At 37.6% G+C, this 23,026-nt stretch overlaps 1 protein-coding gene across 3 annotated transcripts in view; it reads right to left on the reverse strand.

Annotated features, from left to right (window-relative positions):
- ENTHD1 (ENTH domain containing 1) overlaps window positions 1-23,026 on the reverse strand; it is a 145,476-nt gene that overhangs the window by 120,297 nt on the left and 2,153 nt on the right. For 2 of the 3 annotated variants that reach the window (XM_058431919.1, XM_058431918.1), the window contains exon 2: window positions 18,919-19,422. In XM_058431919.1, coding sequence (XP_058287902.1) covers window positions 18,919-19,267 — 349 coding nt within the window. In that variant the 5' untranslated portion in view covers window positions 19,268-19,422. The remainder of the gene's footprint in view (window positions 1-18,918; window positions 19,423-23,026) is intronic. The other variant, XM_058431920.1, reaches the window with a different exon arrangement.

Raw genomic sequence — 23,026 nt, forward strand, 5'->3', positions numbered from 1 at the left:
CATATACCTCCCAAATTCAGTTATCCATGCCTATTGACTATACCCACTAATTATCTTTCAAATCCATTCTCTCCTCTTCATCTTGGTTCAGACCTTGATCATTTGTTGCCTGTGGTGTCCTAAATTACTTACTTAGCTTTAGTCTCCCTTCCAATCTACCCTGCACAATGCCTTCAGGGAATGCGGTGGGGGTAGGAAGGGAGGGGAGGAGTATCTAAAATATCTGATCAAGTTTCCAGGTTAGAAAACCTTCAGTTGGTTGCAGTGAGCCGAGATCGCACCATTGCACTCCAGCCTGGGCGACAAGAGCGAAACTGAGTCTCAAAGAAAAAAAAAAATCCCTCCGGTCAACTTGGCACAGCTTCAAAGTATCCCCCTGTTCTGTTCCAAATACACAGCAATAATAGACACTGCCAGTCTCAAAAACAAGATAAAAACCCCCACGAAGCAGAAATATAAGAGAAATGAAAAAGCAGTGAGCAAGGCTGAAGCCAAGGGCTGCTGGGCTCTTGATCTGCCAGCCCGCAGTTCAGCTCCTCAGGTGTTAGGAAACCACAGCTGGTCTCAATCTTTAATGTTATGGGGGCAGTGTTTGTGAGAGAAGCCTGGGAAGAAAAGGAGAAGAAAAAAAAAAAGTAGCCATCAACTGCTTCCTGGGATACAACTTATTTGTAGCTGTGGATCTAAAAGCAGGAGGACACACATGCAGTCTTAATACTTGGAACTAAATGAAGCCACCTGCTTGCTCAGCCCCTGGGTCTAGGACATTCTAGTATTATCACAGGGCATGTACCCCACGCCACCTTTATAAGGTCTGTACAGGAGGGAGTCTAGAAGACCTGGGTAGAGGGAACTGGAAAAACCTTTATTTTATTTTAAAAAAAATAAAGGAAGAAAATGAACATGAGTGGTTGTGAGAAAAAAACCTCCCACTTAAAATAGCCTAAACACTAAAATTCTAAAATACACATTTTTAAAATCTAACGCTCAGAAAGTCAGCCAGTGAAATCAGCAATCTATGTAAGACCTCAAACTATAAGAATCCCAGAAGAAAACCTAGAAAACACCATTCTGGACACTGAACTTGGGAAATAATTTATGACTACGTCCTCAAAAGCAACTGCAATAAAAACCAAAAATTGACAAGTGGCATCTAATTCAACTAACGAGCTTCCGCACAGCAAAAGAAACTATCAGTGTAAAGAGACAGCCTATAGAATGGGAGAAAATATTCACAAACTATGCATCTGACAAAGGTCTGATATTCAGAATCTATAAAGAACTTAAACAATTAAACAAGCAAAAAACAAATAACCCAACTAAAAAATGGGCAAAGCATGCACAGACACTTCTCAAAAGACATACAAGTGGCCAAAAAACACAGAGAAAAAATGCTCCACATCACTAACCACCAGAGAAATGCAAAGCAAAACCACAATGAGATACCATCTCACACCAGTCAGAATGGCTATTATCAAAAGGCCAAAAAATAACAGATGCTGGTGGGGCTGTGGAGAAAAGGGGACACTTGTATGCTACTGGTGGGAACGTCAATTCGTTCAACCATGGTAGAAAACAGTCTGGAGATTTCTCAAATAACTGAGAACTGGATTCAACCCAGCAATCCCACTACTAGGTATATATCCAAAAGAAAATAAATCATTCTGCCAAAAATACACATGCACTTGTATGTTCACTGCAGCACTATTCACAATAGCAAAAATGTGGAATCAATCTAGGTGCCCATCAATGGTGGATTGAATAAAGAAAGTGTGGTATATATACCACGAAATACTATGCAGCCATAAAAAAGAATGAAATCATGTCCTTTGCAGCAACATGGATGCAGCTGGAGGCCATTATCCTAAGCAAATTCATGCAGGAACAGAAAACCAAATACTGCATGTTCTCACTTATAAATGGGAGAATGGGAGCTAAACATTCGGTACCCATAGACATAAAGATGGCAACACCAGAAACAGGACTACTGGAAGTGGGAGGAGAGAAGGGAGGCAAGGGTTGAAAAATGCACTATTGAGTACTATGCTTAGTACCCGGGTGATGGGATCAATCATACCCCAAACCTCAGCATCACGCAGTGTATTCAGGTAACAAACCTGCACATGTACTCTCTGAATCTAAAATAGAAGTTAAAATTGTAAAAAAAAAAAAAAAAAAAAAATCAGCAATCACAATATAAATCCACACCAAATGAAATCAATGTTTCTATAGGATCTTCTATAGAATCTATATTCTATGATTTGAAAACCCTCTAACAAAGATTTTTAAATAAAGAGATTAATATATGACTCATATTGACAACAAGGAATATAAAAGTATAAAACAAAATAAAGGCAGATATGAAACAAGAACAGATGGATATGAAAAGAATCAATTAAAAATCCTAGAAATGAAAACTTACAGTCATTGAGATTTTTTTAAAAAAAACTCAACATCCAAGATAAAAACCAGACTAGAACAGCTGAAGATAGATTTGGTAATTGGAGAACAGTACTTTATTTATTTATTTATTTTTGAGACACAGTCTCAATGTCTCAACCTGCCACCTAGGCTGGAGTGTAGTGGCACAATCTCAGCTCACTGCATACTCCGCCTCCTGGGTTCAAGCAATTCTCATGCCTCAGCCTCCCGAGTGGCTGGGATTACAGGCAGACACCACCAGGCCTGGCTAATTTTTGTATGTTTAATATTTTTGCCATGTTGGCCAGACTGGTCTCCAACTCCTGGCCTCAAGTGATCCACCTGCCTTGACCTCCCAAAGTGGTGGGATTACAGGTATGAGCCACCGTGTCTGGCCAACAGGAGAACAGTACTAAGGAATTCTCCCAAAATACAGCACAGAGAGGCAACAAGATTAAAAAGATTAATTAAAAGTCATAAAGAACAGGTTATAGGCCCTAATATTCATCTAGAGGAAGTTTCAAAAGAAAATTAAGGTAATAGAAAAAAAAGCAATATTCAGAGACAAGAGTTGAGAATTTTACAGAAGACATAAATTTTCACGTCAAAAATGATCTCCAAAGACCAAGGAAGATAAATAAAAATAAATCTATATCAGAAACACTTTAGAAAAATAGAAAAATATTTAGGATAAAGAGAAAATATTAAGCCTACAAATTCCTTCTTTGGGTTTATAATAGCAAATTGCATTCAGTTGGCCCATCAGCCATTGTCAGCAAATGTTGATTTCCCACTTCCACCACAGAAAGAGAAGAAACTGAGATACAAATAAAGTATCCTCAGCCCTCCAAACCTAGTGAGGGAGGCCAACGTGTGAATCAATAATTATGGCAGTGTGACAGGGCTACAATGTATACGTGGACAAGGTGCTAGGGACAAGCAGAGGGTGACCACTTAACTCTATAGGACAGTAGAAAAGACCTCCTTTTCTACTGGCTCATATCTGTAATTCCAACACTTTGGGAGGCCGAGGTGGGAGGATCACTTGAGGCCAGGAGTTTGAGACCAGCCTGGGCAACATACAGAGATCCCTTCTCTACATTAAAAAGAAAGAAAGAAAGAAAATTAGCTAGTCATGGTGGCAAACACTTGTAGTCCCCACTACTCAGGAGAAAACTTGAGCCCAGGAGTTGGAAGCTGCAGTGACCTGTGATCACACCATTACACTCCAACCGGGGCAATGGAGTGAGATCCCATCTTCTAAAATAAATAAATAAGGACCTTCCTAGTGAGTATCTGAATGGAGCTTTATTTGAACATGAATATCTGTTCTAGGAAATGAAAATAATAAAAGTTAAAATCGGCCGGGCACGGTGGCTCACACCTGTAATCCCAGCACTTTGGGAGGCCGAGACGGGCGGATCACGAGGTCAGGAGATCAAGACCATCCTGGCTAACACAGTGAAACCCCGTCTCTACTAAAAATACAAAAAATTAGCCGGGCGAGGTGGCGGGCGCCTGTAGGAGAATGGCGTGAACCCCAGGGGGTGGAGCCTGCAGTGAGCCGAGACAGCGCCACTGCACTCCAGCCTGGGCGACAGCGAGACTCTGTTTCAAAAAAAAAAAAAAAAAAAAAAAGGTTAAAATCTATCAAGAGCTGATAGTATTAACTAATATCAACGGGTAACTTACTATGTGACTCTCAGACATATCTCTAATCCTCACAACCACCCTCAGAGTTAAGTCCATTTTACCAAAGAGAAAAGTAAGGTTTAGGGTGATGAAGTAACTTTCCTGAAGTCATAAAGCTAATAAACTAGAAAGTGGAAGTTGGCTTTAATTTCTTTGACTGACCTTAGCATATACTTACCAGCGATTTCATTTGATGAGAACCTTAAGAGAGAATAGTTGTGTTGACACAGCACTGAAAGGGCTAAACTGGTTGCTTCCCCTTTTTTGTTTACTGTGCTTTGTCATCCATGTGAGTACAATAAATAAAGAGCTCCGTGGGAAGACTAGCCAGCTGGGTAAAGGTCACATTTAAGCTTAAAAGAATTCATGCTTTGCTTCTTGCTATCATGATTACCAACAGGATTACATTTGTTGAAAAGCAACACAAGGCTAAATATTCAACTATTTTAAATAAAAGTTTTTGGTTTAAACTCACAATGATACAACTTCTAACAACAAGGCTTATGATGACCTAAAGCCTGTAACATATGTTTGCTAAAGGAAACTATTTGTTCATCAAAAATATTTGTTACAGGAAATTACATTTGCTCACTTAAGCCATAAATGAACTCAGAAGCCTATGTTAATTAACCCACCAACAACAAGTGCATCGAAATTGCATTAATTTATTAATCTAATCCACCATCATATATTAGGTGGGTTCTCCGATTACAGAATTCTGACTCTCGATGTCTGACACTAGTCTGAAAATTAAATCTGATCCACTTTTAAGCTAGATTGTTTCCTACAATGCTTGGCCCCTGTATCATACTACTAGGAACTGCCTCATACACCCCAAATCCATCCCTTCTGTAAGTGTATTAATGCCCCCAAATTTTAGTTATTTGGCTATTTGGCTTTATAGCCTTGACATGGCTAATCAACATCTAGTGTAATTTAAAAAATATTTTCTATTTTATTTTTCTTGAATGTATTTTTTCCAGATATCTTGGCTTTATTCAATTCATTATAATTGCCTTGAAAAGGAAGACCTCAGACATTGCTTTTTCCTTCTACGCCTAGGGTTCCCGCTTTGTCTAAACCTTTTTCAAGGGTCAAATACTTGATGTTTTCTCTCTTTCTATGAAAATCTAAACTCAAAAAACAACCTCCCCCAACTGCCCAACAAAATCCAGTGTAAATATAAATAAATGTATTATGTCTTCCAGAGTATTTGCCTTTCATATTTTAATTTATATCTCATCTATAGCTTAAAGGCTTAGTTCTTAGTCCAAGATATTCAAAATCTGGCGAGCAAATAGGTGGGCAACTGGTATGAGCACATCCCTGAGTGTTGGAGGATACAATGGGAGAGGCAGCCTATACAGAAATCAGCCATTAGTATAAATGTGAAGCACCTCATTCCTAAATTAGGTGACTGAAAATGAAAATGAAAAGCTAAAATGGCAGGAATGTCACCAATGAATGCTACTTCTAATAAAATCACTTTTTTTTTTTTAGAGACAGGGTAGAGTGCAGTGGCACAATCATAGCTCACTACAACCTCAAACTCTTGGGCTCAAGCTATCTTCCCACATCAGCCCCCCTATTAGCCATGCCTAGCTAATTTTCTTTTCTTTTTATTTTTTTTAAATGTAGAGACAGGGTCTCACTATGTCGCCCAGGCTGGTCTTGAACTCCTGACCTCAGGAAATCCTCCCACAGTGCTGGGATTACAGGAGTGAGCCACCACACTCAGCCTAACATAACTTTTAATAACAACATTGAAATCTGTCTCTTTAAAATGTGGCCCTCTTTTTAAAACTATACCTTTAATTTAAATGTATGTGTGTATGTGTATATGAAATAGTTTATTTAAATAAAATTGATTGCAGTTTCGTGACTTAGCTAATTGAGAATTAAAAAAACACACAAGTCTATAATCCACACAATTCCTAGAATCTGAATTGGTTTTAAAAGAATACTGTAATTTGTGTAAATAATTTGATGATATTTTAAAACTTTCATATTTGATTAGATAATTTTCAGATAATTTTAATTAAGTTCACTCTAGTATTTCAGTGAAACCCCATGAGGATATTTTTAAGACTCAACTAGGAGTGGCTGTTTAGTATACTAATAGCATATGACTAAATATCAGGATATATTATTTAGATGAGTTCTAATTGTGTTCAGCCATAAATTGGATATATAACCTTACCTAAATAACTTAATATCTCTGAGCTTTGCCTCCAAGTCTCTGTAAGAGAGAAAATACCTGCTCTTCATTTTTCATAAGATGCTTTAAGGAGATCAAACAAGATCATGCATATGGAAATACTCTATTATTAAAATCTAATAATAAGCAATTGGATACCACACAGATAAGAATGAACTCTATCTCTATCTCACAATATACACAAAAGCTAATTCTAGATGGATCACAGACCTAGCTAAAACTATAAATATCTAGAAGAAAACATAAAACATATTCCTTGGGATAGGCAAGTTTCTCTGACAAGGTAAAAAACACATTACCCATATGTATTAGTCCACTTTCACACTGCTGATAAAGACATACCAAAGACTTGGCAATTTACAAAAGAAAGAGGTTTAACAGACTTACAGTTCCACATGGCTAGGGAGGCCTCACAATCATGGCAGAAGGCAAGGAAGAGCAAGTCACATCTTACGAGGATGGCAGCAGGCAAAGAGAGAGCGCTTGTGCAGGGAAACTCCCCCTTATAAAACCACCAGATCTTATGAGACTTATTCACTATCATGAGAACAGCACAGAAAAGACCTGCCCCCATGATTCAATTCCTCCCACAGAGTCCCTCCCACAAGATGTGGGAATTCAAGATGAGATTTGGGTGGGGACACAGCTAAACTATATCACCATAAAAGAAAACCATAGATTAAACTTCATGAAAATTACCAACTTAAAACTTTTTTCACCCCATGTTCTCCTACAAATAGATCTTGAGAGCTTGTTTGGAGGTCCTAAAAAGGTAGTGCAGCTACTCCTATACCCTTGACCAAAGAAAAACCCTCTTCTATCAGCAAAGGTCATCCTCTTTGACCAAGAATCCAACTTCAGGAGAGACACACATAGAGCGGTGAGGAAGGAAAAGGACTCCTGCCTCGCCAGCCAGATTGCACTCACATCCAAAATGACAAACTTCTACTCATCATAAGACAACATTAGAAATGGAAAAGACAAGCTACAGAATTTTTGTAGCTTGTAGGATGGCAGAAAATAGCTATAATATGTCTATCTGACAAAGAACTCATATCCAAAATATGTAAAAATTCCTAGAAATCAATAATAAAAAGATAAAATGTTAAAAATAGGCAACATATTTGAGCAGGCAATACTTGAACAGGCAAAAGATGTCCTCGTGGGCAAAAATCATATGAAAAGACACTTAACTTTTCAGGGAAATGCAAATTAAAATCAAATTGAAACAATATTATACTCCCATCAAAATGGCTAAATTGAAAATAATATTCCTAAATGTTGATAAGGATGTGAACGACAGATTCTCATATATTAGTAGTGAAATTACTTAAGAAAACTTTAGCTTCTAGTCATATTTAATGGTTTATACAACCCAGAAATTCCACTCTTCAGGATATACCAAAGAGAACCGAATGCATATCACACAAGAATGTTCATAAGAGTTTTATTCACAATAACTCAAAGCTATAAGCATCCCAAATATTATCCATCAGCAAAAGATGGATAAACTGTGGTATGCACATACAATGGAATACAACTCAGCAATAAAAACAAATGATTTTCTGATATACACAACAATATGGATGACTCTCAGAAACATTATGTTGAGAGAAGCCAGAAACTGAAGAACACATATGGTATGCTTCCATTTATATAAATTTTAAGAACAAATGCAACAAATCTATACAGTTAAAGAAATTCAAAAAGTAGTTGCCTCTGGAAAGGAGGGAAAGCAGGGATGAAGGAACTGGATGAGGTGATTAAAATGTTCTTTATCGTGCTATGGGTGATGGTTCCACTCATCAAAATTCATCCAACTGTACACTTAAGATTTATGTCATAATATGTAAATTATATTTCAATAAAGTAGTTAGCATAAAACTATTTTAAAAAGTAATTTGTAGTGAAGAAAGGGAAATTTTTAGTCAACTCTGACATTTCTATTTTTTATCTTTCTAAAAAAAGTCAATTGCTCTAAATTTGCTAAAGGTATAAAAATATCAAGGTATTAATCATTCATTCATCAAATATGTATTGAGTGATCCTACCCCAAGGCAAGGTACTAAGTGCTAGGAACACTGTTCTTGCCCTTGAAAAATTCAGAGTTTTGCAAGGGATAAAGATGTGTACATAAATGGACTGTGACAGAGGTGTACCGACATTGTAGGCATAAAAGAGAGAATGTTAGACTACCTGCGAATGTTAACAAGATTCAGGATGATCACTTGGGAACCCTGAATCACCTGTGGTAACTATGGTGCCCACTCTTGTGAGGTTGAGCCTAAATTGCAATGGGTCTTAACCTAAGATAAAAGAGACTGACCCAGCCTTGCCAACTGTTTCTAGCTGTTTACCCAAGACCTTCAAATTAGTTAGACTTAAGTGAAGGATTTTTAAAGCCACAAGAGCCACAGTAGAAAAAGTACATGGCCTGTGCTTCTTGTACCACCCTTGACCTAAATAACTTAGAAACAGATAAAAAAAAAGGATAAACCTAACTTCTGATCCAAAATGTAAAAAGTTGGAGTCGCCACTCCATCCTAATAAGTAAAAAGCTGAGCATACCGAAAAATCAACAACTCTTCTTGGATCCATCAGAGAGGTGTAGTCACAGGGCAAACCACTGAGCCCCACACTGAGACTGACAGGCGAATACAGTACAGAGAATCATGGCTTGCTGGAGCAGAAACCTCCAAGGAAACAAGTGCTGAGGTCGGGAAGCCTGAACTATAACTGAGAGAGAAAAACTCCAGGGGAAGTCTTCAGGGCCTCCCCGACTTTTGCTTTACCTCAAGGAGCTTGACCAAGTTCTCGCAGTAAATACTGGAGAAAAATCCCCTGGTGCTTCTAGCAGGGGAGGAAAAAAGGAACCATTGAGAATTTTCCAGAGCATTCTGTTCTTAACAAGTTCTGCCCTTAAGAGAAGCTAGTTAACCAAAGCCTAACCTGATGGGGTATTAACAGAGCCTAACTGATCTGGAAGATCGGTAAGCCTAACTTACTGCCACACCACTAAAGGCTTATTTACCTGCGATCCTCTTACTATACCTCATGCCCAGCTATCAAGAAAAAATTATAAGACATATTAAAAGGCAAAAATCGCAGTTTGAGGAGACAGAACAAGTAACAAAACCAGGTGCAGATAGGGCTGAGATATTAGAATTATTAGACTAGGAATTTAAAATAACTATGATTAAGGTGTAAGGGCTCTAACGGATAATGTGGACAGCACGCAGCATAGATGGGCAATGTAAGCACAGAGAAAGAAATTCTAAGAAGGAATCAAAAAGAAATGCTAGCGATCAAAAATATTGTAACAGAAATGAAGAATGCCTTTGGCAGGCTTTCTGGGAGACTGGACACAGCTGAGGAAAGAATCTTTGAGCTGGAGGACATCTCAATAGAAACCACTAAAACTGAAAAGCAAAGAGAAAAACTGAATGACAACAATAACAAGAACAGAATATCCAAGAACTACGGGACAACTATAAAAGGTGTAACATATGTGTAATGGAAATTAACAAAGAAATGAGACACAGGAACAGGAGAAATATTTGAAACAGTCACTGATAATTTCCCCAAATTAATGTTATACACTAACCACACATCAAGGAAGCTCAGAGAACTTATAAGCAGGATAAATGGAAATTTTTTTTTCAAAAAAAAAAATACTTCTGAAAGAAACCAGAGGAAAAAAACACCTTACATATAGAGGAACAAAGATAAGAATTACATTCAACTTCTCAGAAACCAAAACTAAGAAAGTGAAGGAGAAATAAAGACTTTTTTAGCCAAAAAAAATTGAGGGAATTTGTTGCCAGTAACCTACCTTGCAAGAAATGTTCAAAGAAATTCTTTAGAGAAACAGAAAATGATAAAGTTCTGAAACTCAGATCTGCATAAAGAAATGAACTGCATCAGAAAAGGAATGTGAAAATAAAAACTTTCTTATTATTTATTAATAAAATAATAGCAACAATGTATTTGATTATACATGCTTACACATATGTTTATGTATAAGCAAAATAAGTAACAGCAATGATACAAGGGACAGGAAGAAGGAATCAGAATTATTTTATTATTATAAGGTACTAGCACTACCCATGAGGCAATATAGTGTTATTCATTAAAATTAAAATTTCTGATCTGCAAAAGACATGGTCAAGAAAATGAAAATATGAGCCACAGATTGGGAGAAAATATTTGCAAAAAAAAAAAATGAGATGAAGGAGTGTTATCTGAAATATACACAGAATTCTTAAAACTCAACAATAAAAACAAACAACCCAACTTAAGAATGGGCCTAAAACCTTAACAGACACCTCATTCACTCAACAATAAAAACAAACAACCCAACTTAAGAATGGGCCTAAAACCTTAACAGACACCTCATTCAAGAAGATATACAGGCCGGGCACGGTGGCTCACTCCTGTAATCCCAGCACTTTGGGAGGCTGAGGCGGGCAGATCACGAGGTCAGGAGATCGAGACCATCCTGGCTAACAGGGTGAAACCCCATCTCTACTAAAAAATACAAAAAAATTAGCTGGGCGTGGTGGTGGGTACCTGTAGTCCCAGCTACTTGGGAGGCTGAGGCAGGAGAATGGCGTGAACCCAGGAGGCGGAGCGTGCAGTGAGCCAAGATCGCACCACTGCACTCCAGCCTGGGCGACAAAGTGAGACTCCGTTTCAAAAAAAAAAAAAAAAAAAAATACAGATGGCAAGTAAGCATATGAAAGATCCTCCACATCATACGTCATCAGGGACATGCACACTAAAATAACAATAAGAGATACTACATACATACCTATTAGGATGACCAAAATCCAGAACACTGACAACACCAAATGCTGTTAAAGATGTAGAGCATCAGGAACTCTCATTATTGTTGGTGGGAATGCAAAATGGGGCTGCCACTTTAAAAGACAGTTTGGCAGTTTCTTATAAAACTAAACCCTCTTGCCATACAATTGAGTACATCATGCTCCTTGGTATTTATTCCAAGAAGTTGAAAATTATTGTCCACATAAAAAACTTCATACAGTTGTTTATTTGTAATTGCCAAAACTTGGAAGCAATCAAGGTAACGTTCAGTAGGTGAATGGATAAATTTACTGTGATTCATCCTGACAATGGGCTACTATTAAGTGCTAAAGGGAAGAGGCTGGGCGCAATGGCTCATGCCTATAATTCCAACACTTTGGGAAGCCAAGGCAGGAGGATTGCTTGAGGCCACAAATTCAAGACCAGCCTGGGCAATGTAGTGAGACTCTGTCTCCGTAAAAAATTTTAAAATGAGCTGGGCGTGGTGGTGTGCACCTACAGTCCCAGCTACTCTGGATGCTGATTCTCCTCTGAGAGGGTCGCTTAAGCCCAGGAGTTCAAGGCTTCAGTGACCTCTGATAATGCCACTGCACTCCAGCCCAGGGACAGAAGCCTACTTGAAAAGGGTACATGTTAAATGATTCCAACCAAATGACATTTTGGAAAAGGAAAAATTATGGAGACCGTAAAAAGATCAATGCTTGCAGGGGCTGAAGGAGGGAGGAAAAAATAGGCACAGCACAGAAAAATTTTAGGGCAATGAAACTACTCTGTGTGATATTATAATGATGAATATATGTCATTGTACATTTGTACAAACCTATAAAATGTACAACACCAAGAGTGCACCTTAAAGTAAGCTATAGACTTTGGGTAAAAATGATACGTAACTGTACGTTCATCGATTGTAACAAATGTACCACTTTGGTTGGGGATGTTTATAATGAGGGAGGCTACGCATGTACAGGGGAAGAGGGTATTTGGGAACACTCAGTATTTTCCTCTCAGTTTTGCTGTGAATCTGAAACTGCTCTAAAAAACAAAGTTTATTTTTAAAAAACGTTTTAATAAAAAGGATACATTTCTGAATTCTTGTCCCAGGATAGTGATCAGAATTAGTTCAGTCTCAGTCCCTTCCATCCTGCTATATGTAACTGGTTAAATATTTGATCAAAGCTGGAAACATGACACATGCTGACAGGATGGAGTAAAGGAGTGAACAGAATGATCAGGATGAGGATAACATCCTTAATTCCTTCATTCAACAATATACTGTAGTTGTTGAGAACATGTATTCTGGAGCCAAAATGCTTAGATTGCAATCTTGACTCTGCTAACTAGCTATGTGAAGTTATTCAACCTCTTTGCACCTTGGTTTCCTCATCAGCAAAAAGGAGCCAACATTTCCTATCTCAAAGGGCTGTTGTGAAGATCAAATGAATTCATACATGCCAAGTGTTGAGAATACCACTTGTTACAAAGTGCAGTAAACATGCTTGCTAATGAAAGAGCCCAAAAGTTAGCAAATATAGAATAAATTTATTTTTAAACACTATGTTAGTTACATTTTCAAACAATATGCTCAACATGTCCTTCTATAGCCTAGACACCGTTTCCTGTGAAGTACCTCTAACTTTAAAGCAATGTATCCAACTGGTGACTCTTTTAAAACTACAATAAGTACAATATAGAATGTCACCAAAGTCTGGAAACACAAGGAAAATCATGAATTTATTTTTTCAGATTAACAATTAGACTCACTGCTGAAATTAAGAGATATATCACCTGAAAAACTGTCTAGAGATTAAGGAAAAACGCATTGAGAAATTATTTGAAAAAGTAACTTACTATTCTCCAATGTTTCCCAATTTTTCTAATTTGTTTTCCCAATGTTTTTCCTACTAGTATAACTATTATTAATTACTGAGCATGTGCCATGTGACAGGCACTGCTGAAGATACTGGAGATGGGGCATGGACAGAGCGGACATAAAAGGCAAAATGTCCCTGCTGTCGTGAAATTTACACTTTAGTAGGGATAGACAATAAACACATCCTAAAATAGAATATACACTACGTCAGATGAGAAGCGCTATGAGGAAAAACTAAACAGAAGGTGGCCAGCGCATGTCAGTGCAACAAGGAGGCCAGGCTGCTTTTTTATAACTAGGGTAGACCTAGAAGGCCTCTAATAAGACTTTCTGAGAAGAGATCCAAAGGAGGTGGAGGAGCCATGCAGGTTTCTGGAAAACAGCATTCCAGGCAAAGGGAACAGCAAGTGTAAAGACCAAACAAGAGAGCCAAAAAAGTCTTTTTTTCTATAATATCTTCTTTTGTCTTCATCTCTCTTGATAACCTGTAACTAGGGCAGACTCCAGATATAGATTACTTGGACCAAATAATTTCTCTTTCATTCATTTCTCAGTACAGACTTGACACTGCCTTCTTTCTTCTCTGAGTCAACAAAATCACTTTTATCTAGCAGTTTTTCTTTCTTGTTTTTTTCTATGACTTCCATTTGATAAAAATTTACTGTCTACTCTGTGCAGGCTTGATGGTGAAAGGATGATTAACATATGGTACATGCCCTCACAATCTAGTTAAAATGAGACATACAAAATCAATAAAATATGCCATAAAAAGCACTGCTTTGATATTATGAATAAAGTACTACAGCAATTAATTCTGCCCAATGAGGGAAAGAGTAGTTGGGGATAGAGGGAAAAAGGATTCTGAGCTAGGATTTGGAGGCTAAGTAGGAGTTCAAAACATGGACAGCGATAAAAGAATATTCCAATGGGAAAGACAAATCTTAAGTATAAGCACAGAAATGTGTAAGCATACAATATATTAAGAATGATTGTTAATGCAACGTGCTACATTGAAGACTAGGGAAATAAGAGCAGAAAAGTAGATTGGAAACATGTTAAGGGGCCTGACTTTATCCTGAGAGCCACTGGTTTGCAAACTATTTTGACTGTACACCTCAGCAGTAACAAATTGTTGTGCATGCATATATCCTCAATAGATGCACATTTATCTAAGTATGAGTGAAATTATGCCAAGAGCTACCCTTCTAGTATATCACATTCATTAGAAAATACACAAAAAGGGCTGGGCGTGGTGGCTCACGCCTGTAATCCCAGCACTTTGGGAAGCTGAGGTGGGTGAATCACTAGGTCAGAAGTTCAAGACAAGCCTGCCCAAGATGGTGAAACCCTGTCTGTACTAAAAATACAAAAATTAGCAGGGCACGGTGGCAGGTGCCTGTAGTCCCAGCTACTTGGGAGGCTGAGGCAGGAGAATCACTTGAACCTGGGGGGGCAGAGGTTGCAGTGAGCCTAGATAGTGCCACTGCACTCCAACCTGGGTGACAGAGTGAGACTTCATCTCAAAAAAAAGAAAGAAAAAAGAAAAGAAAAAGAGGAATATGTAGAAGATAATATTTTCCCCCAATGGAATCTTTTTCATTAATTTTTATTAGTGAATAATGTGTACAGTGTTACCAATCAATTGCTAATGTACCTTCCATAATCAACAAATGAATGAACTATGCTTCTGCTGACATTTCAGTTCTAACTTGTATTTTTCTTGCTCTCTTGGTGGTAATAAATCATCAAGAGTATTCATAAAGTCTAGCATAGAGTACTTGTACTTACTTTTTTGGTGCTAAGATTAACTGTTAGGAAATCTGAAAGATCTTTATGATAGTCAATTTAAACACATTCATGTATACCTTATCTTATACATATAAAAGGTACAAATGCATAAAAAGACAACTTTCTTTCATGATAAAAACACTCAACATCTAGGAATGGAAGAGCACTTCCTCACCCTGATAAAGAACATCTATGAAAAAACCCATAGCTAACATCATACTTGATGACAGGAAGCTTTCCTCCAAAGAGCAGGAACAAGACCGGATATCTGCTCTCAACACTTCTTTCTAGCCAAGGAATCTAGATTGGAGAGGAAGAAGTGAAACTATTTGTATATGACAGGATCTAGTATATAGATCAATATACAAAAATCAGTTAATCAGGTGTATTTCTATACACCAGCCATGAACAATCTGAAAATGAAATTAAGAAGACAATTCCAGGCTGTAGTCCCAGCTACTCGGGAGGCTGAGGCAGGAGAATGGCGTGAACCTGGGAGGCGGAGCTTGCAGTGGCCGAGATCGTGCCACTGCACTCCAGCCTGGATGACAGAGCAAGGCTCCATCTCAAAAAAAAAAAAAAAAAAAAAAGGCAATTCCATTTACTAGAGCTTCAAAAAGAATAAAATGCTTAGAAATAACTTTCAGAAATGCAAGAACTTCTGAAATTAATTGGAAAATAATCTTTAAAATGAAAAAAACTTAAGAAATGCAAGACTTGTGTGCTGAAAACTACACAGCACTGTTGAAAGAAATGAAAAAAGATCTAAATAAAAAGAAAGACATCCTGTATACAAAGATTGGAGAAATGAGTATTGTTAAAATGACAATATACCCCAAATTGATCTACAGATTCAATGTAAGCCCATCAAGATTCTAGCCAAATTCTAGCCATCTTCTTTTTTTTTTTTTCTGAGACAGGGTCTCACTCTGTTGCCCAGGCTGGAGTGCAGTGGTGTGATCTTGGCTCATTGCAACCTTTACCTCCTAGGTTCAAGCAATTCTCATGCCTCAGCCTCCCGGGTAGCTGGGATTATAAGTGCCAGCCACCATACCTGGCTAATTTTCGGCATTTTTAGTAAAGATGGGGTTTCACCATGTTGGCCAGGCTGGTCTTGACCTCTTGGCCTCAAGTGATCTGCCTGCCTCCACCTCCCAAAGTGCTGGGATTATAGGTGTGAGTCACCGTGCCTGGCCCTAGCCATCTTTTTAACAAAATTCATAAGCTGGTGCTAAACTTCAAATGAAAATGCAAGAGACTCAGAATAGAAAAAAAAAAAGCTTATAAAAGAACAATGTTGGAGAACTCACACTCCTTAATTTCAAAACTTACTACAAAGCTACTGTAATCAAAACAGTACACTACTAGCATGAGGCCTGACATATAGATCAATGAAACAACTGGGAGTACAGAAATAAGCCCATACATCTTATTTGGTAGATTGATTTTTGCAAGAATGCCAATATAACTCAACAGGGAAAAAATGGTCTTTTTGATAAATGGTAGCAGGGCATCTTAATGAAAAAGAATGAAGTTAAACTTCACAGCACATACCCAAATTAATTCAAAAAGGACCCAGGATCTGAATCTACAAGCTAAAACTATAAATCTCTTAGAAAGATAGGTATAAATCTTCATGCTCTTGGATTGGACAATGGAGCCCACAGTTTCTTATATATGACACCTAAAGCACAAGTAACCAAGGGAAAAAATAGATATATTGCACTTCAAAATTTAAAAATTTTGTGCATCAAAAGACACCTCCAACAAAATTAAAGGAATCTACAGAATCGGAGAAGATACTTGCATATCACCTCTCTGATAAGGGTCTTGTATCCAGAATATATAAAGAACTTTTAATACTCAAACAGTTGTTTTAAAAAGTTAATAATGGGCAAAGGGTTTGAATAGACGTTACACCAAAGAAGACATACAAATTGCCAACAACGACATGAAAAGATGTTCAACATCATTAGTCTTTAGGGAAATGTAAATCAAAACCACAATGAGATACCAATTCACAACCAGTAGGATAGCTATAATCAACAACAACAAAAAAGGATAATAACAAGTGTTGGCAAGAAAAACTGGGACATGTTTAAACTGCCAGTGGAGACGTAAAATGGTACAGCCACTATGGAAAAATTTAGCAGCTCCCCAAAAAGCTAAACACTGAATTATCATATGATCCAACAATTCCACTCCTAAGTATACACCCAAATAAACTGAAAGCCAGAACTTGATACTTACACTCCCATGTTCAGTGCAACAGCTAAAAGAAACAACCCAAGAGTCCATCAACAGATGAGTAAATTTTTGAAAATGTGTAATGTACATACAATAGAATATTATTCAGACATAAAAGGAATAAAGTTCTGATACATCCTACAACATGACAACACTGAGGACATTATGGTAAGTGAAATAAGCCAGACACAAAAGAACAAATACTGTATGATTCCACTTACATGACACACCTAGAACAGGAAAATTTAGAGACAGAGAGGGCCTTAGTGGAACGGGAATGGGGAGCTATTGCTTAATGCTTACGGGGTTTCTGTTTGGGGTGATGAAAGAGTTTTACAAATAGTGGTGATGGCCGCACAACACTGTGAATGTAATTAATGCAACTGAATTGTACACTTACAAAGGGAAATTTTATGTTATACAATTTTAAAAAATTATACTGTAATACACCAAAATCCATATAACTGTATACCTTAAATGGGTGAATTGTATGGTATGTGAATTATATCTCAATAAAGTTTTTTTTTTTTAAAAGGGAAGAAAAAAATAAACTCTCAAGCTATGAAAGGACATGGAGGAATCTTAAATGCATATTGCCAAGTGAAAGACACCAGTCTGAAAAAGCTACATACTTTAAGATTCCAACTATATGACATCTGAAAAGACAAAACTATAGAGATGATAAAAAGACCAATGGTTGCCAGGGATTCAAGAGGAGAGGAAAAGGATGAATAGATGGAACACAGGACATATCTACTCTGTATGATAGTGGAATGGTGGACACGTGACACCATGCATTTTTCAAAACCCACAGAACTGTAGCACACAAAGAGTGACTCCTAATGTGAGATATGAACTTTCATTAACAATAATGTATCAGTATTTGTTTATAAACTGTAACAAATGGACCACACTAATGCAATATGTTATTAGGAGGAATTGTGTCTGAGTGGGGAAGGGTATGTGGGAACTCTGTGTAACTTTCTGCATAATTTTTCTGTAAACCTAAAACTGCCCTTAAAAAAAGGTCTATTTTAAAAATGCATGCTTCCCAGAGAGAATGCTCTGAATTTTATCCTCTTCTCATGATTCATAAGACTATTCACTTTAAACACAAATTATAATTTTACAGTAGCTGGAGAGGAAGTGCTGAGCCTTTTGCCACTGTAGAATATCAGGCACTACTGAATCATCTCAGGATCTTATCCTTTCCCTACTGCACCTCCTCTTCCGCCCCCGAAAGAATTGTTTTATGATCTAAATTTTTGTATTCATATAACTGCTTCCACCTAGATAGTCTTTGAAGATTCCAGCCTGTGGAAATATTTCCTTAATTTATGACTAAATTCCAGTTTAATTATAATTATGAATTACAGTGACATTATTACACCAAATTGCCATGCCTCCCGTTTTATTCACTTTATTCATTTTCTATGAGGTATCATTTTATCAGAAACCTAAGTATGTTCACTTTTTTTTCCTTTTGAAAAATGTATTGTTCTCTAAGGCACTGAAGACTCAATACAGAGGATTAAATTGGAAACTATAACTGTCCCAGAGGAAAGACAGCTAGTACATTTAAGTACAACTCTTCCCCACCTCCTGTTATAAAATGATCCCCCCAAACTCCTAATCTTTATTGGCACATGCTATAAACGTCTTTTAAAACTTTAGAGATCGGGGTCTCACTATGTTGCCCAGGCTGGAGTATGGTGGCTATTCACAGGTGCAATCTTTCCTCACTACAGCATCAAATGCCTGGGCTCATGTGATCCTCCCACCTCAGCCTCCCAAGCACCAGGATTACAGGTGCATACCACCACACCCAGATTATATAAACTTCTTTAGCCGTTACCTTGGTCTTTTCCAGCTTCATCTATGTGCTGAAAATCTTTTAGTGTTTGAAGGTTACAGAATCCCTCTCTGCAATGCTGAATGACTTTCTTCGATCCATTCTTGATGAGATAATCCATTAGGGTAAGGGATTTATACACATGGCGCCAGTTCTTCCCATGGTCATTGAGTCTGTGCCATAGCATATTCATAATCTCTGAGAGAGAAATTGTGTTGAAAGTCAAGTCACTGATATCTAACATCAGAGAACTAGAGGGACCCCAAGGGTCGTTAGAAGTTGCTTCCCTGACTTTTATTTCAGCATCTGAGTAATTTTTCACAAAGTTTTTCACTTGTCTCCTGAACGCCATAAGTAATACAAGTTCCAAGGTGAGATGAAGGATGAAAGCAATGGAATAACAGTTTATGTCACTGGTTTATAAAACTCTTGACAGGTAACTGGTCCGCAGTTATGCTGCTCCCAAATATAAATAATTAATCTCTATGTTGATAAAACATCAATTTCCTGCAAGGAAAGTACAAAAAAAATTACATTAAACTTTTTTTTAAGTCTATAGAAGACCAAATCAATCTGAAAATCTAGGTTTTGTTTCTAAATCAGCCCCTCACTTACAGCAGCCAGAATTGACAGTACCATATAACTGCTCCTAGGATAGGTATGGGAAAATCCCTCATGAGAAATTGGCCTGTATTATTTAAAGAAATATAGGTTGTCTTTCTAGTCATAAAAGTTCCTGCAGAAAATATCATTCAACCTCTTTGGCCAGAAATATAATGGCTATAAAGCATTACATGGACAGCAGACAAGCAACATTTTATAAAACAGAACTTGCACTCTGGCATCTCTTTCTTTTCTTTTTTTTTTTCAGAGACAGGGTATTGCCCTGCTTCCCAGGCTGAGGTACAGTGGTGCAATCATAGCTCACTGCAGCCTCGAACTCCTAGGTTCATGCAATTCTCCTGCCTCAGCCTCCCAAGCAGCTGGAACTACAGGTGTGTGCCACCATGACTGGCTATTTTTTTTTTTTTTTTTTTTTTTTTGAGATGGAGTCTCCCTCTGTTGCCCAGGCTGGAGTGCAGTGGCGCGATTTTGGCTCACTGCAACCTCTGCCACCCGGGTTCAAGCGATTCTCCTGCCTCAGCCTCCTGAGCAGCTGGGATTACAGATGCATGCCACCACACCTGGCTAATTTTTGTATTTTTAGTAGAGACAGGGTTTCACCATGTTGCTCAGGCTGGTCTCGAGCTCCTGACCTTGTGATCCTTCCGCCTCAGCCTCCCAAAGTGCTGGGATTACAGCCGTGAGCCACCGTGCCTGGCCTGCCTGGCTAATTTTTAAATATTTTGTAGAGATGTAGGTCTCAATATGTTGCACAGGCTGTTCAAAAATTCCTGGCCTCAAATGATCCTCTCACTTCAGCCTCCTGAAGTGCTAGGATTTCAGGCATCTCTTTATATTGTCATGTATAAAAATATTATGTTGTGAGAGTAATTAAAATGGGGGTAAAATTGAGTCTTAGAATCACCCACTGACCCTATGACTGTATTCTTTTTAGAACTAAAAGTCCTGATAATCAGATCTAAATATAGTCTGCTTTCTTGCTAAACCTAAAAGGAGGATCAACTATGAAGACAAACAGCTGCACATCAGTGGACTCCACAGCTAATTCATGGTACCCTAAAACCGCTATTTTAGTCCAGATAAGCCTGGTAAATTGGAAAGGTTAAATTACTTTATTTGTTCACCTTTGGAAAAAGAAGAATGAGTTTAGGATTAAACAGTGTCAACAGTAAGACTCAAATAATGCAAGGATTTCTCTAAATACTGCAGTGATCAGCCTGTGTCTATCAGATCTCAAAACAAGGACACACAGAGAGGCCCATATATTAAAACTTACAAGGGAAATGCAGCCCCCAAACTTTACACAATGCTTGTGAATGATCAATTCAGTTTATAGGAAACCATTCCCTTTCTCGTTTTCATTATTTTGTATTATGGAGGGTCGGTTAGTTGGCAGTTTCTCTAGTGATTCACCACTGCTGGCTGCCAAGACAATGTACCAAATTGATTTCAAGCCCTGACGAACATCCAGACCCAACGAAACCTAGAAGATCTATAATCAGATTTTACTAGAGAAACTGCACACATACAAAAGAAAAAATGTTAAAATCCATAACAAATGTGTTCACTACTTTTAGTTTTGCTTCCCTTCCTTGACCTTCTCAGATAACTAGCTAAGGCTTGATTAATTTCTCTATGTGTATTAAAGGAAGACATAAATTTTTAGAAGCATCCTAAATAAACTATCACTTCTTTTTTTAAAAAAATAAGAGGAGATAACCTCTTTTTGGTAAAAATACAACACACTCTTAACTAAGCAAGACAGAAAATGTACCTGTATGAGTGGTTGGGCATGGTGGCTCACGCCTGTAATCCTAGCACTTTGGGAGGCTGCCGCGGGCAGATCACCTGAGCTCAGGAGTTCAACACCAGCCTGGACGACATGGTGAAACCCTATCTCTACTAAAAACACAAAAAATTAGCTGGGCTTGGTGGCGCACACCTGTAATCCTAGCTACTTGGGAGGCTGAGGCATGAGAATCACTAGAACCTGGGAGGCGGAGGTTGCATTGAGCCGAGATTAGGCCACTGCACTGCAGCCTGGGAGATAAGAGTAAGACTCTGTCTCAGAAATAAATAAATAAATAAAAAATAAAATGTATTAAATATCTGTTTAATTAAGATTTCTCAGAAAGACACTATCATTAACCCTAGGAAGAAAAAGAGAAGTTGTGTTTCTACAACTTTCTGATTTTCTCTTTTTAGTACTTCAAACACAGTCATTTTTACCTGGCTCCTTCCTGCAGTGAAAAACTGATTTATAATATTTCAGTAAAGCTATTAAAATTGTCAAGCAGGAGGGTTTTCTTTTTCTATTGTCCTTTTTTTCCCTCTACCAAACTCACTCAATGCAGAGATGCACTATGACATTGGCTTAGAGCAACAAATACTGATCCGTTTCTTCACGAGCCTACTTTCTTTTAAAGCCCTGTTAGAATCATAACTTGCTGGAACTGAACAACAAATGTTAATTTTTTTTTCTTTTTTGGATAGCTATCTATCTATATTTGGAAGGACAATCGTAATTTTTAGGTTTTTCTACATTCTCTAGCCTATATTTTAAACTTTTAAAAACTGTTTTCTTAAATGAATTTTCTAACCCAGAAAAATATCAAAATAATAGTCTTCTAATCCAATAGAGTAGTTTAAAATGAATTTACATGACACCATATCAGAATTAAATACAACCCCAACCATTAGAAAAATCACAAGGAAAAAAGTCTAGAGAAGTGAATTCTTATCACTTACTAATGTACAATGACTTGAACTTTACCTTGTGATATGAATGCAGAACATGTAAGACACCATTCTACTACTGCTGTCTTTTCAAACTGACAAGGAGCTCAATTAATTGGTGTTAGTTGTAAATTATATGTTGGTTTATTATGTTTTAGACACCTGACTACATGAAAATGCTGTTTACACATAGCATCAAATAACTGTGAGATTGTAACTACAGTGATGTGACAAAAATTGACATGAGACAAAATTAGTGCCCAAGAGGGTAATTTTCCACATTTGAATCATGGTTGTCTGGCTACCCAACTCACTATAATATTTAGAAATAGAGGGAAGAAGTTAAGTATTTCATGTCACAAATCTGAGAGGTCTTCACCGACCTCACTAACTACTTAGGTCTCCCCAGAACCTGGTTAATTTCTTTCATTGCACTTATAACAATCCGTACTTACCTATTTGTCATTTGCTCAGTGCCTTTCTTCACCACCAAACTAGAAGCTTCTTGGGGGCAGGGACCTTGACTGTCTTATTTACCACTGTATTCCTATCCCTAACAGCTAATTAGCAACAGTAGGTACTCAAGAAACATGTGTTGTGCAAATAACACAATGATTGAATGATTCTGCCTTGGGATAAACCTGCACTGATTCTATAGCTTTAAAATTATAATCACTTTTTTTTTTTTTTTTTTTTGAGATAAAGCCTCACTATGTAGCCCAGGCTGCTTGCAAACTCCTGGGCTCAAGCA

Source organism: Hylobates moloch, unplaced genomic scaffold (genome assembly GCF_009828535.3).
Source record: "Hylobates moloch isolate HMO894 unplaced genomic scaffold, HMol_V3 SCAFFOLD_19, whole genome shotgun sequence".
NCBI classification, from domain to species: domain Eukaryota; kingdom Metazoa; phylum Chordata; class Mammalia; order Primates; family Hylobatidae; genus Hylobates; species Hylobates moloch.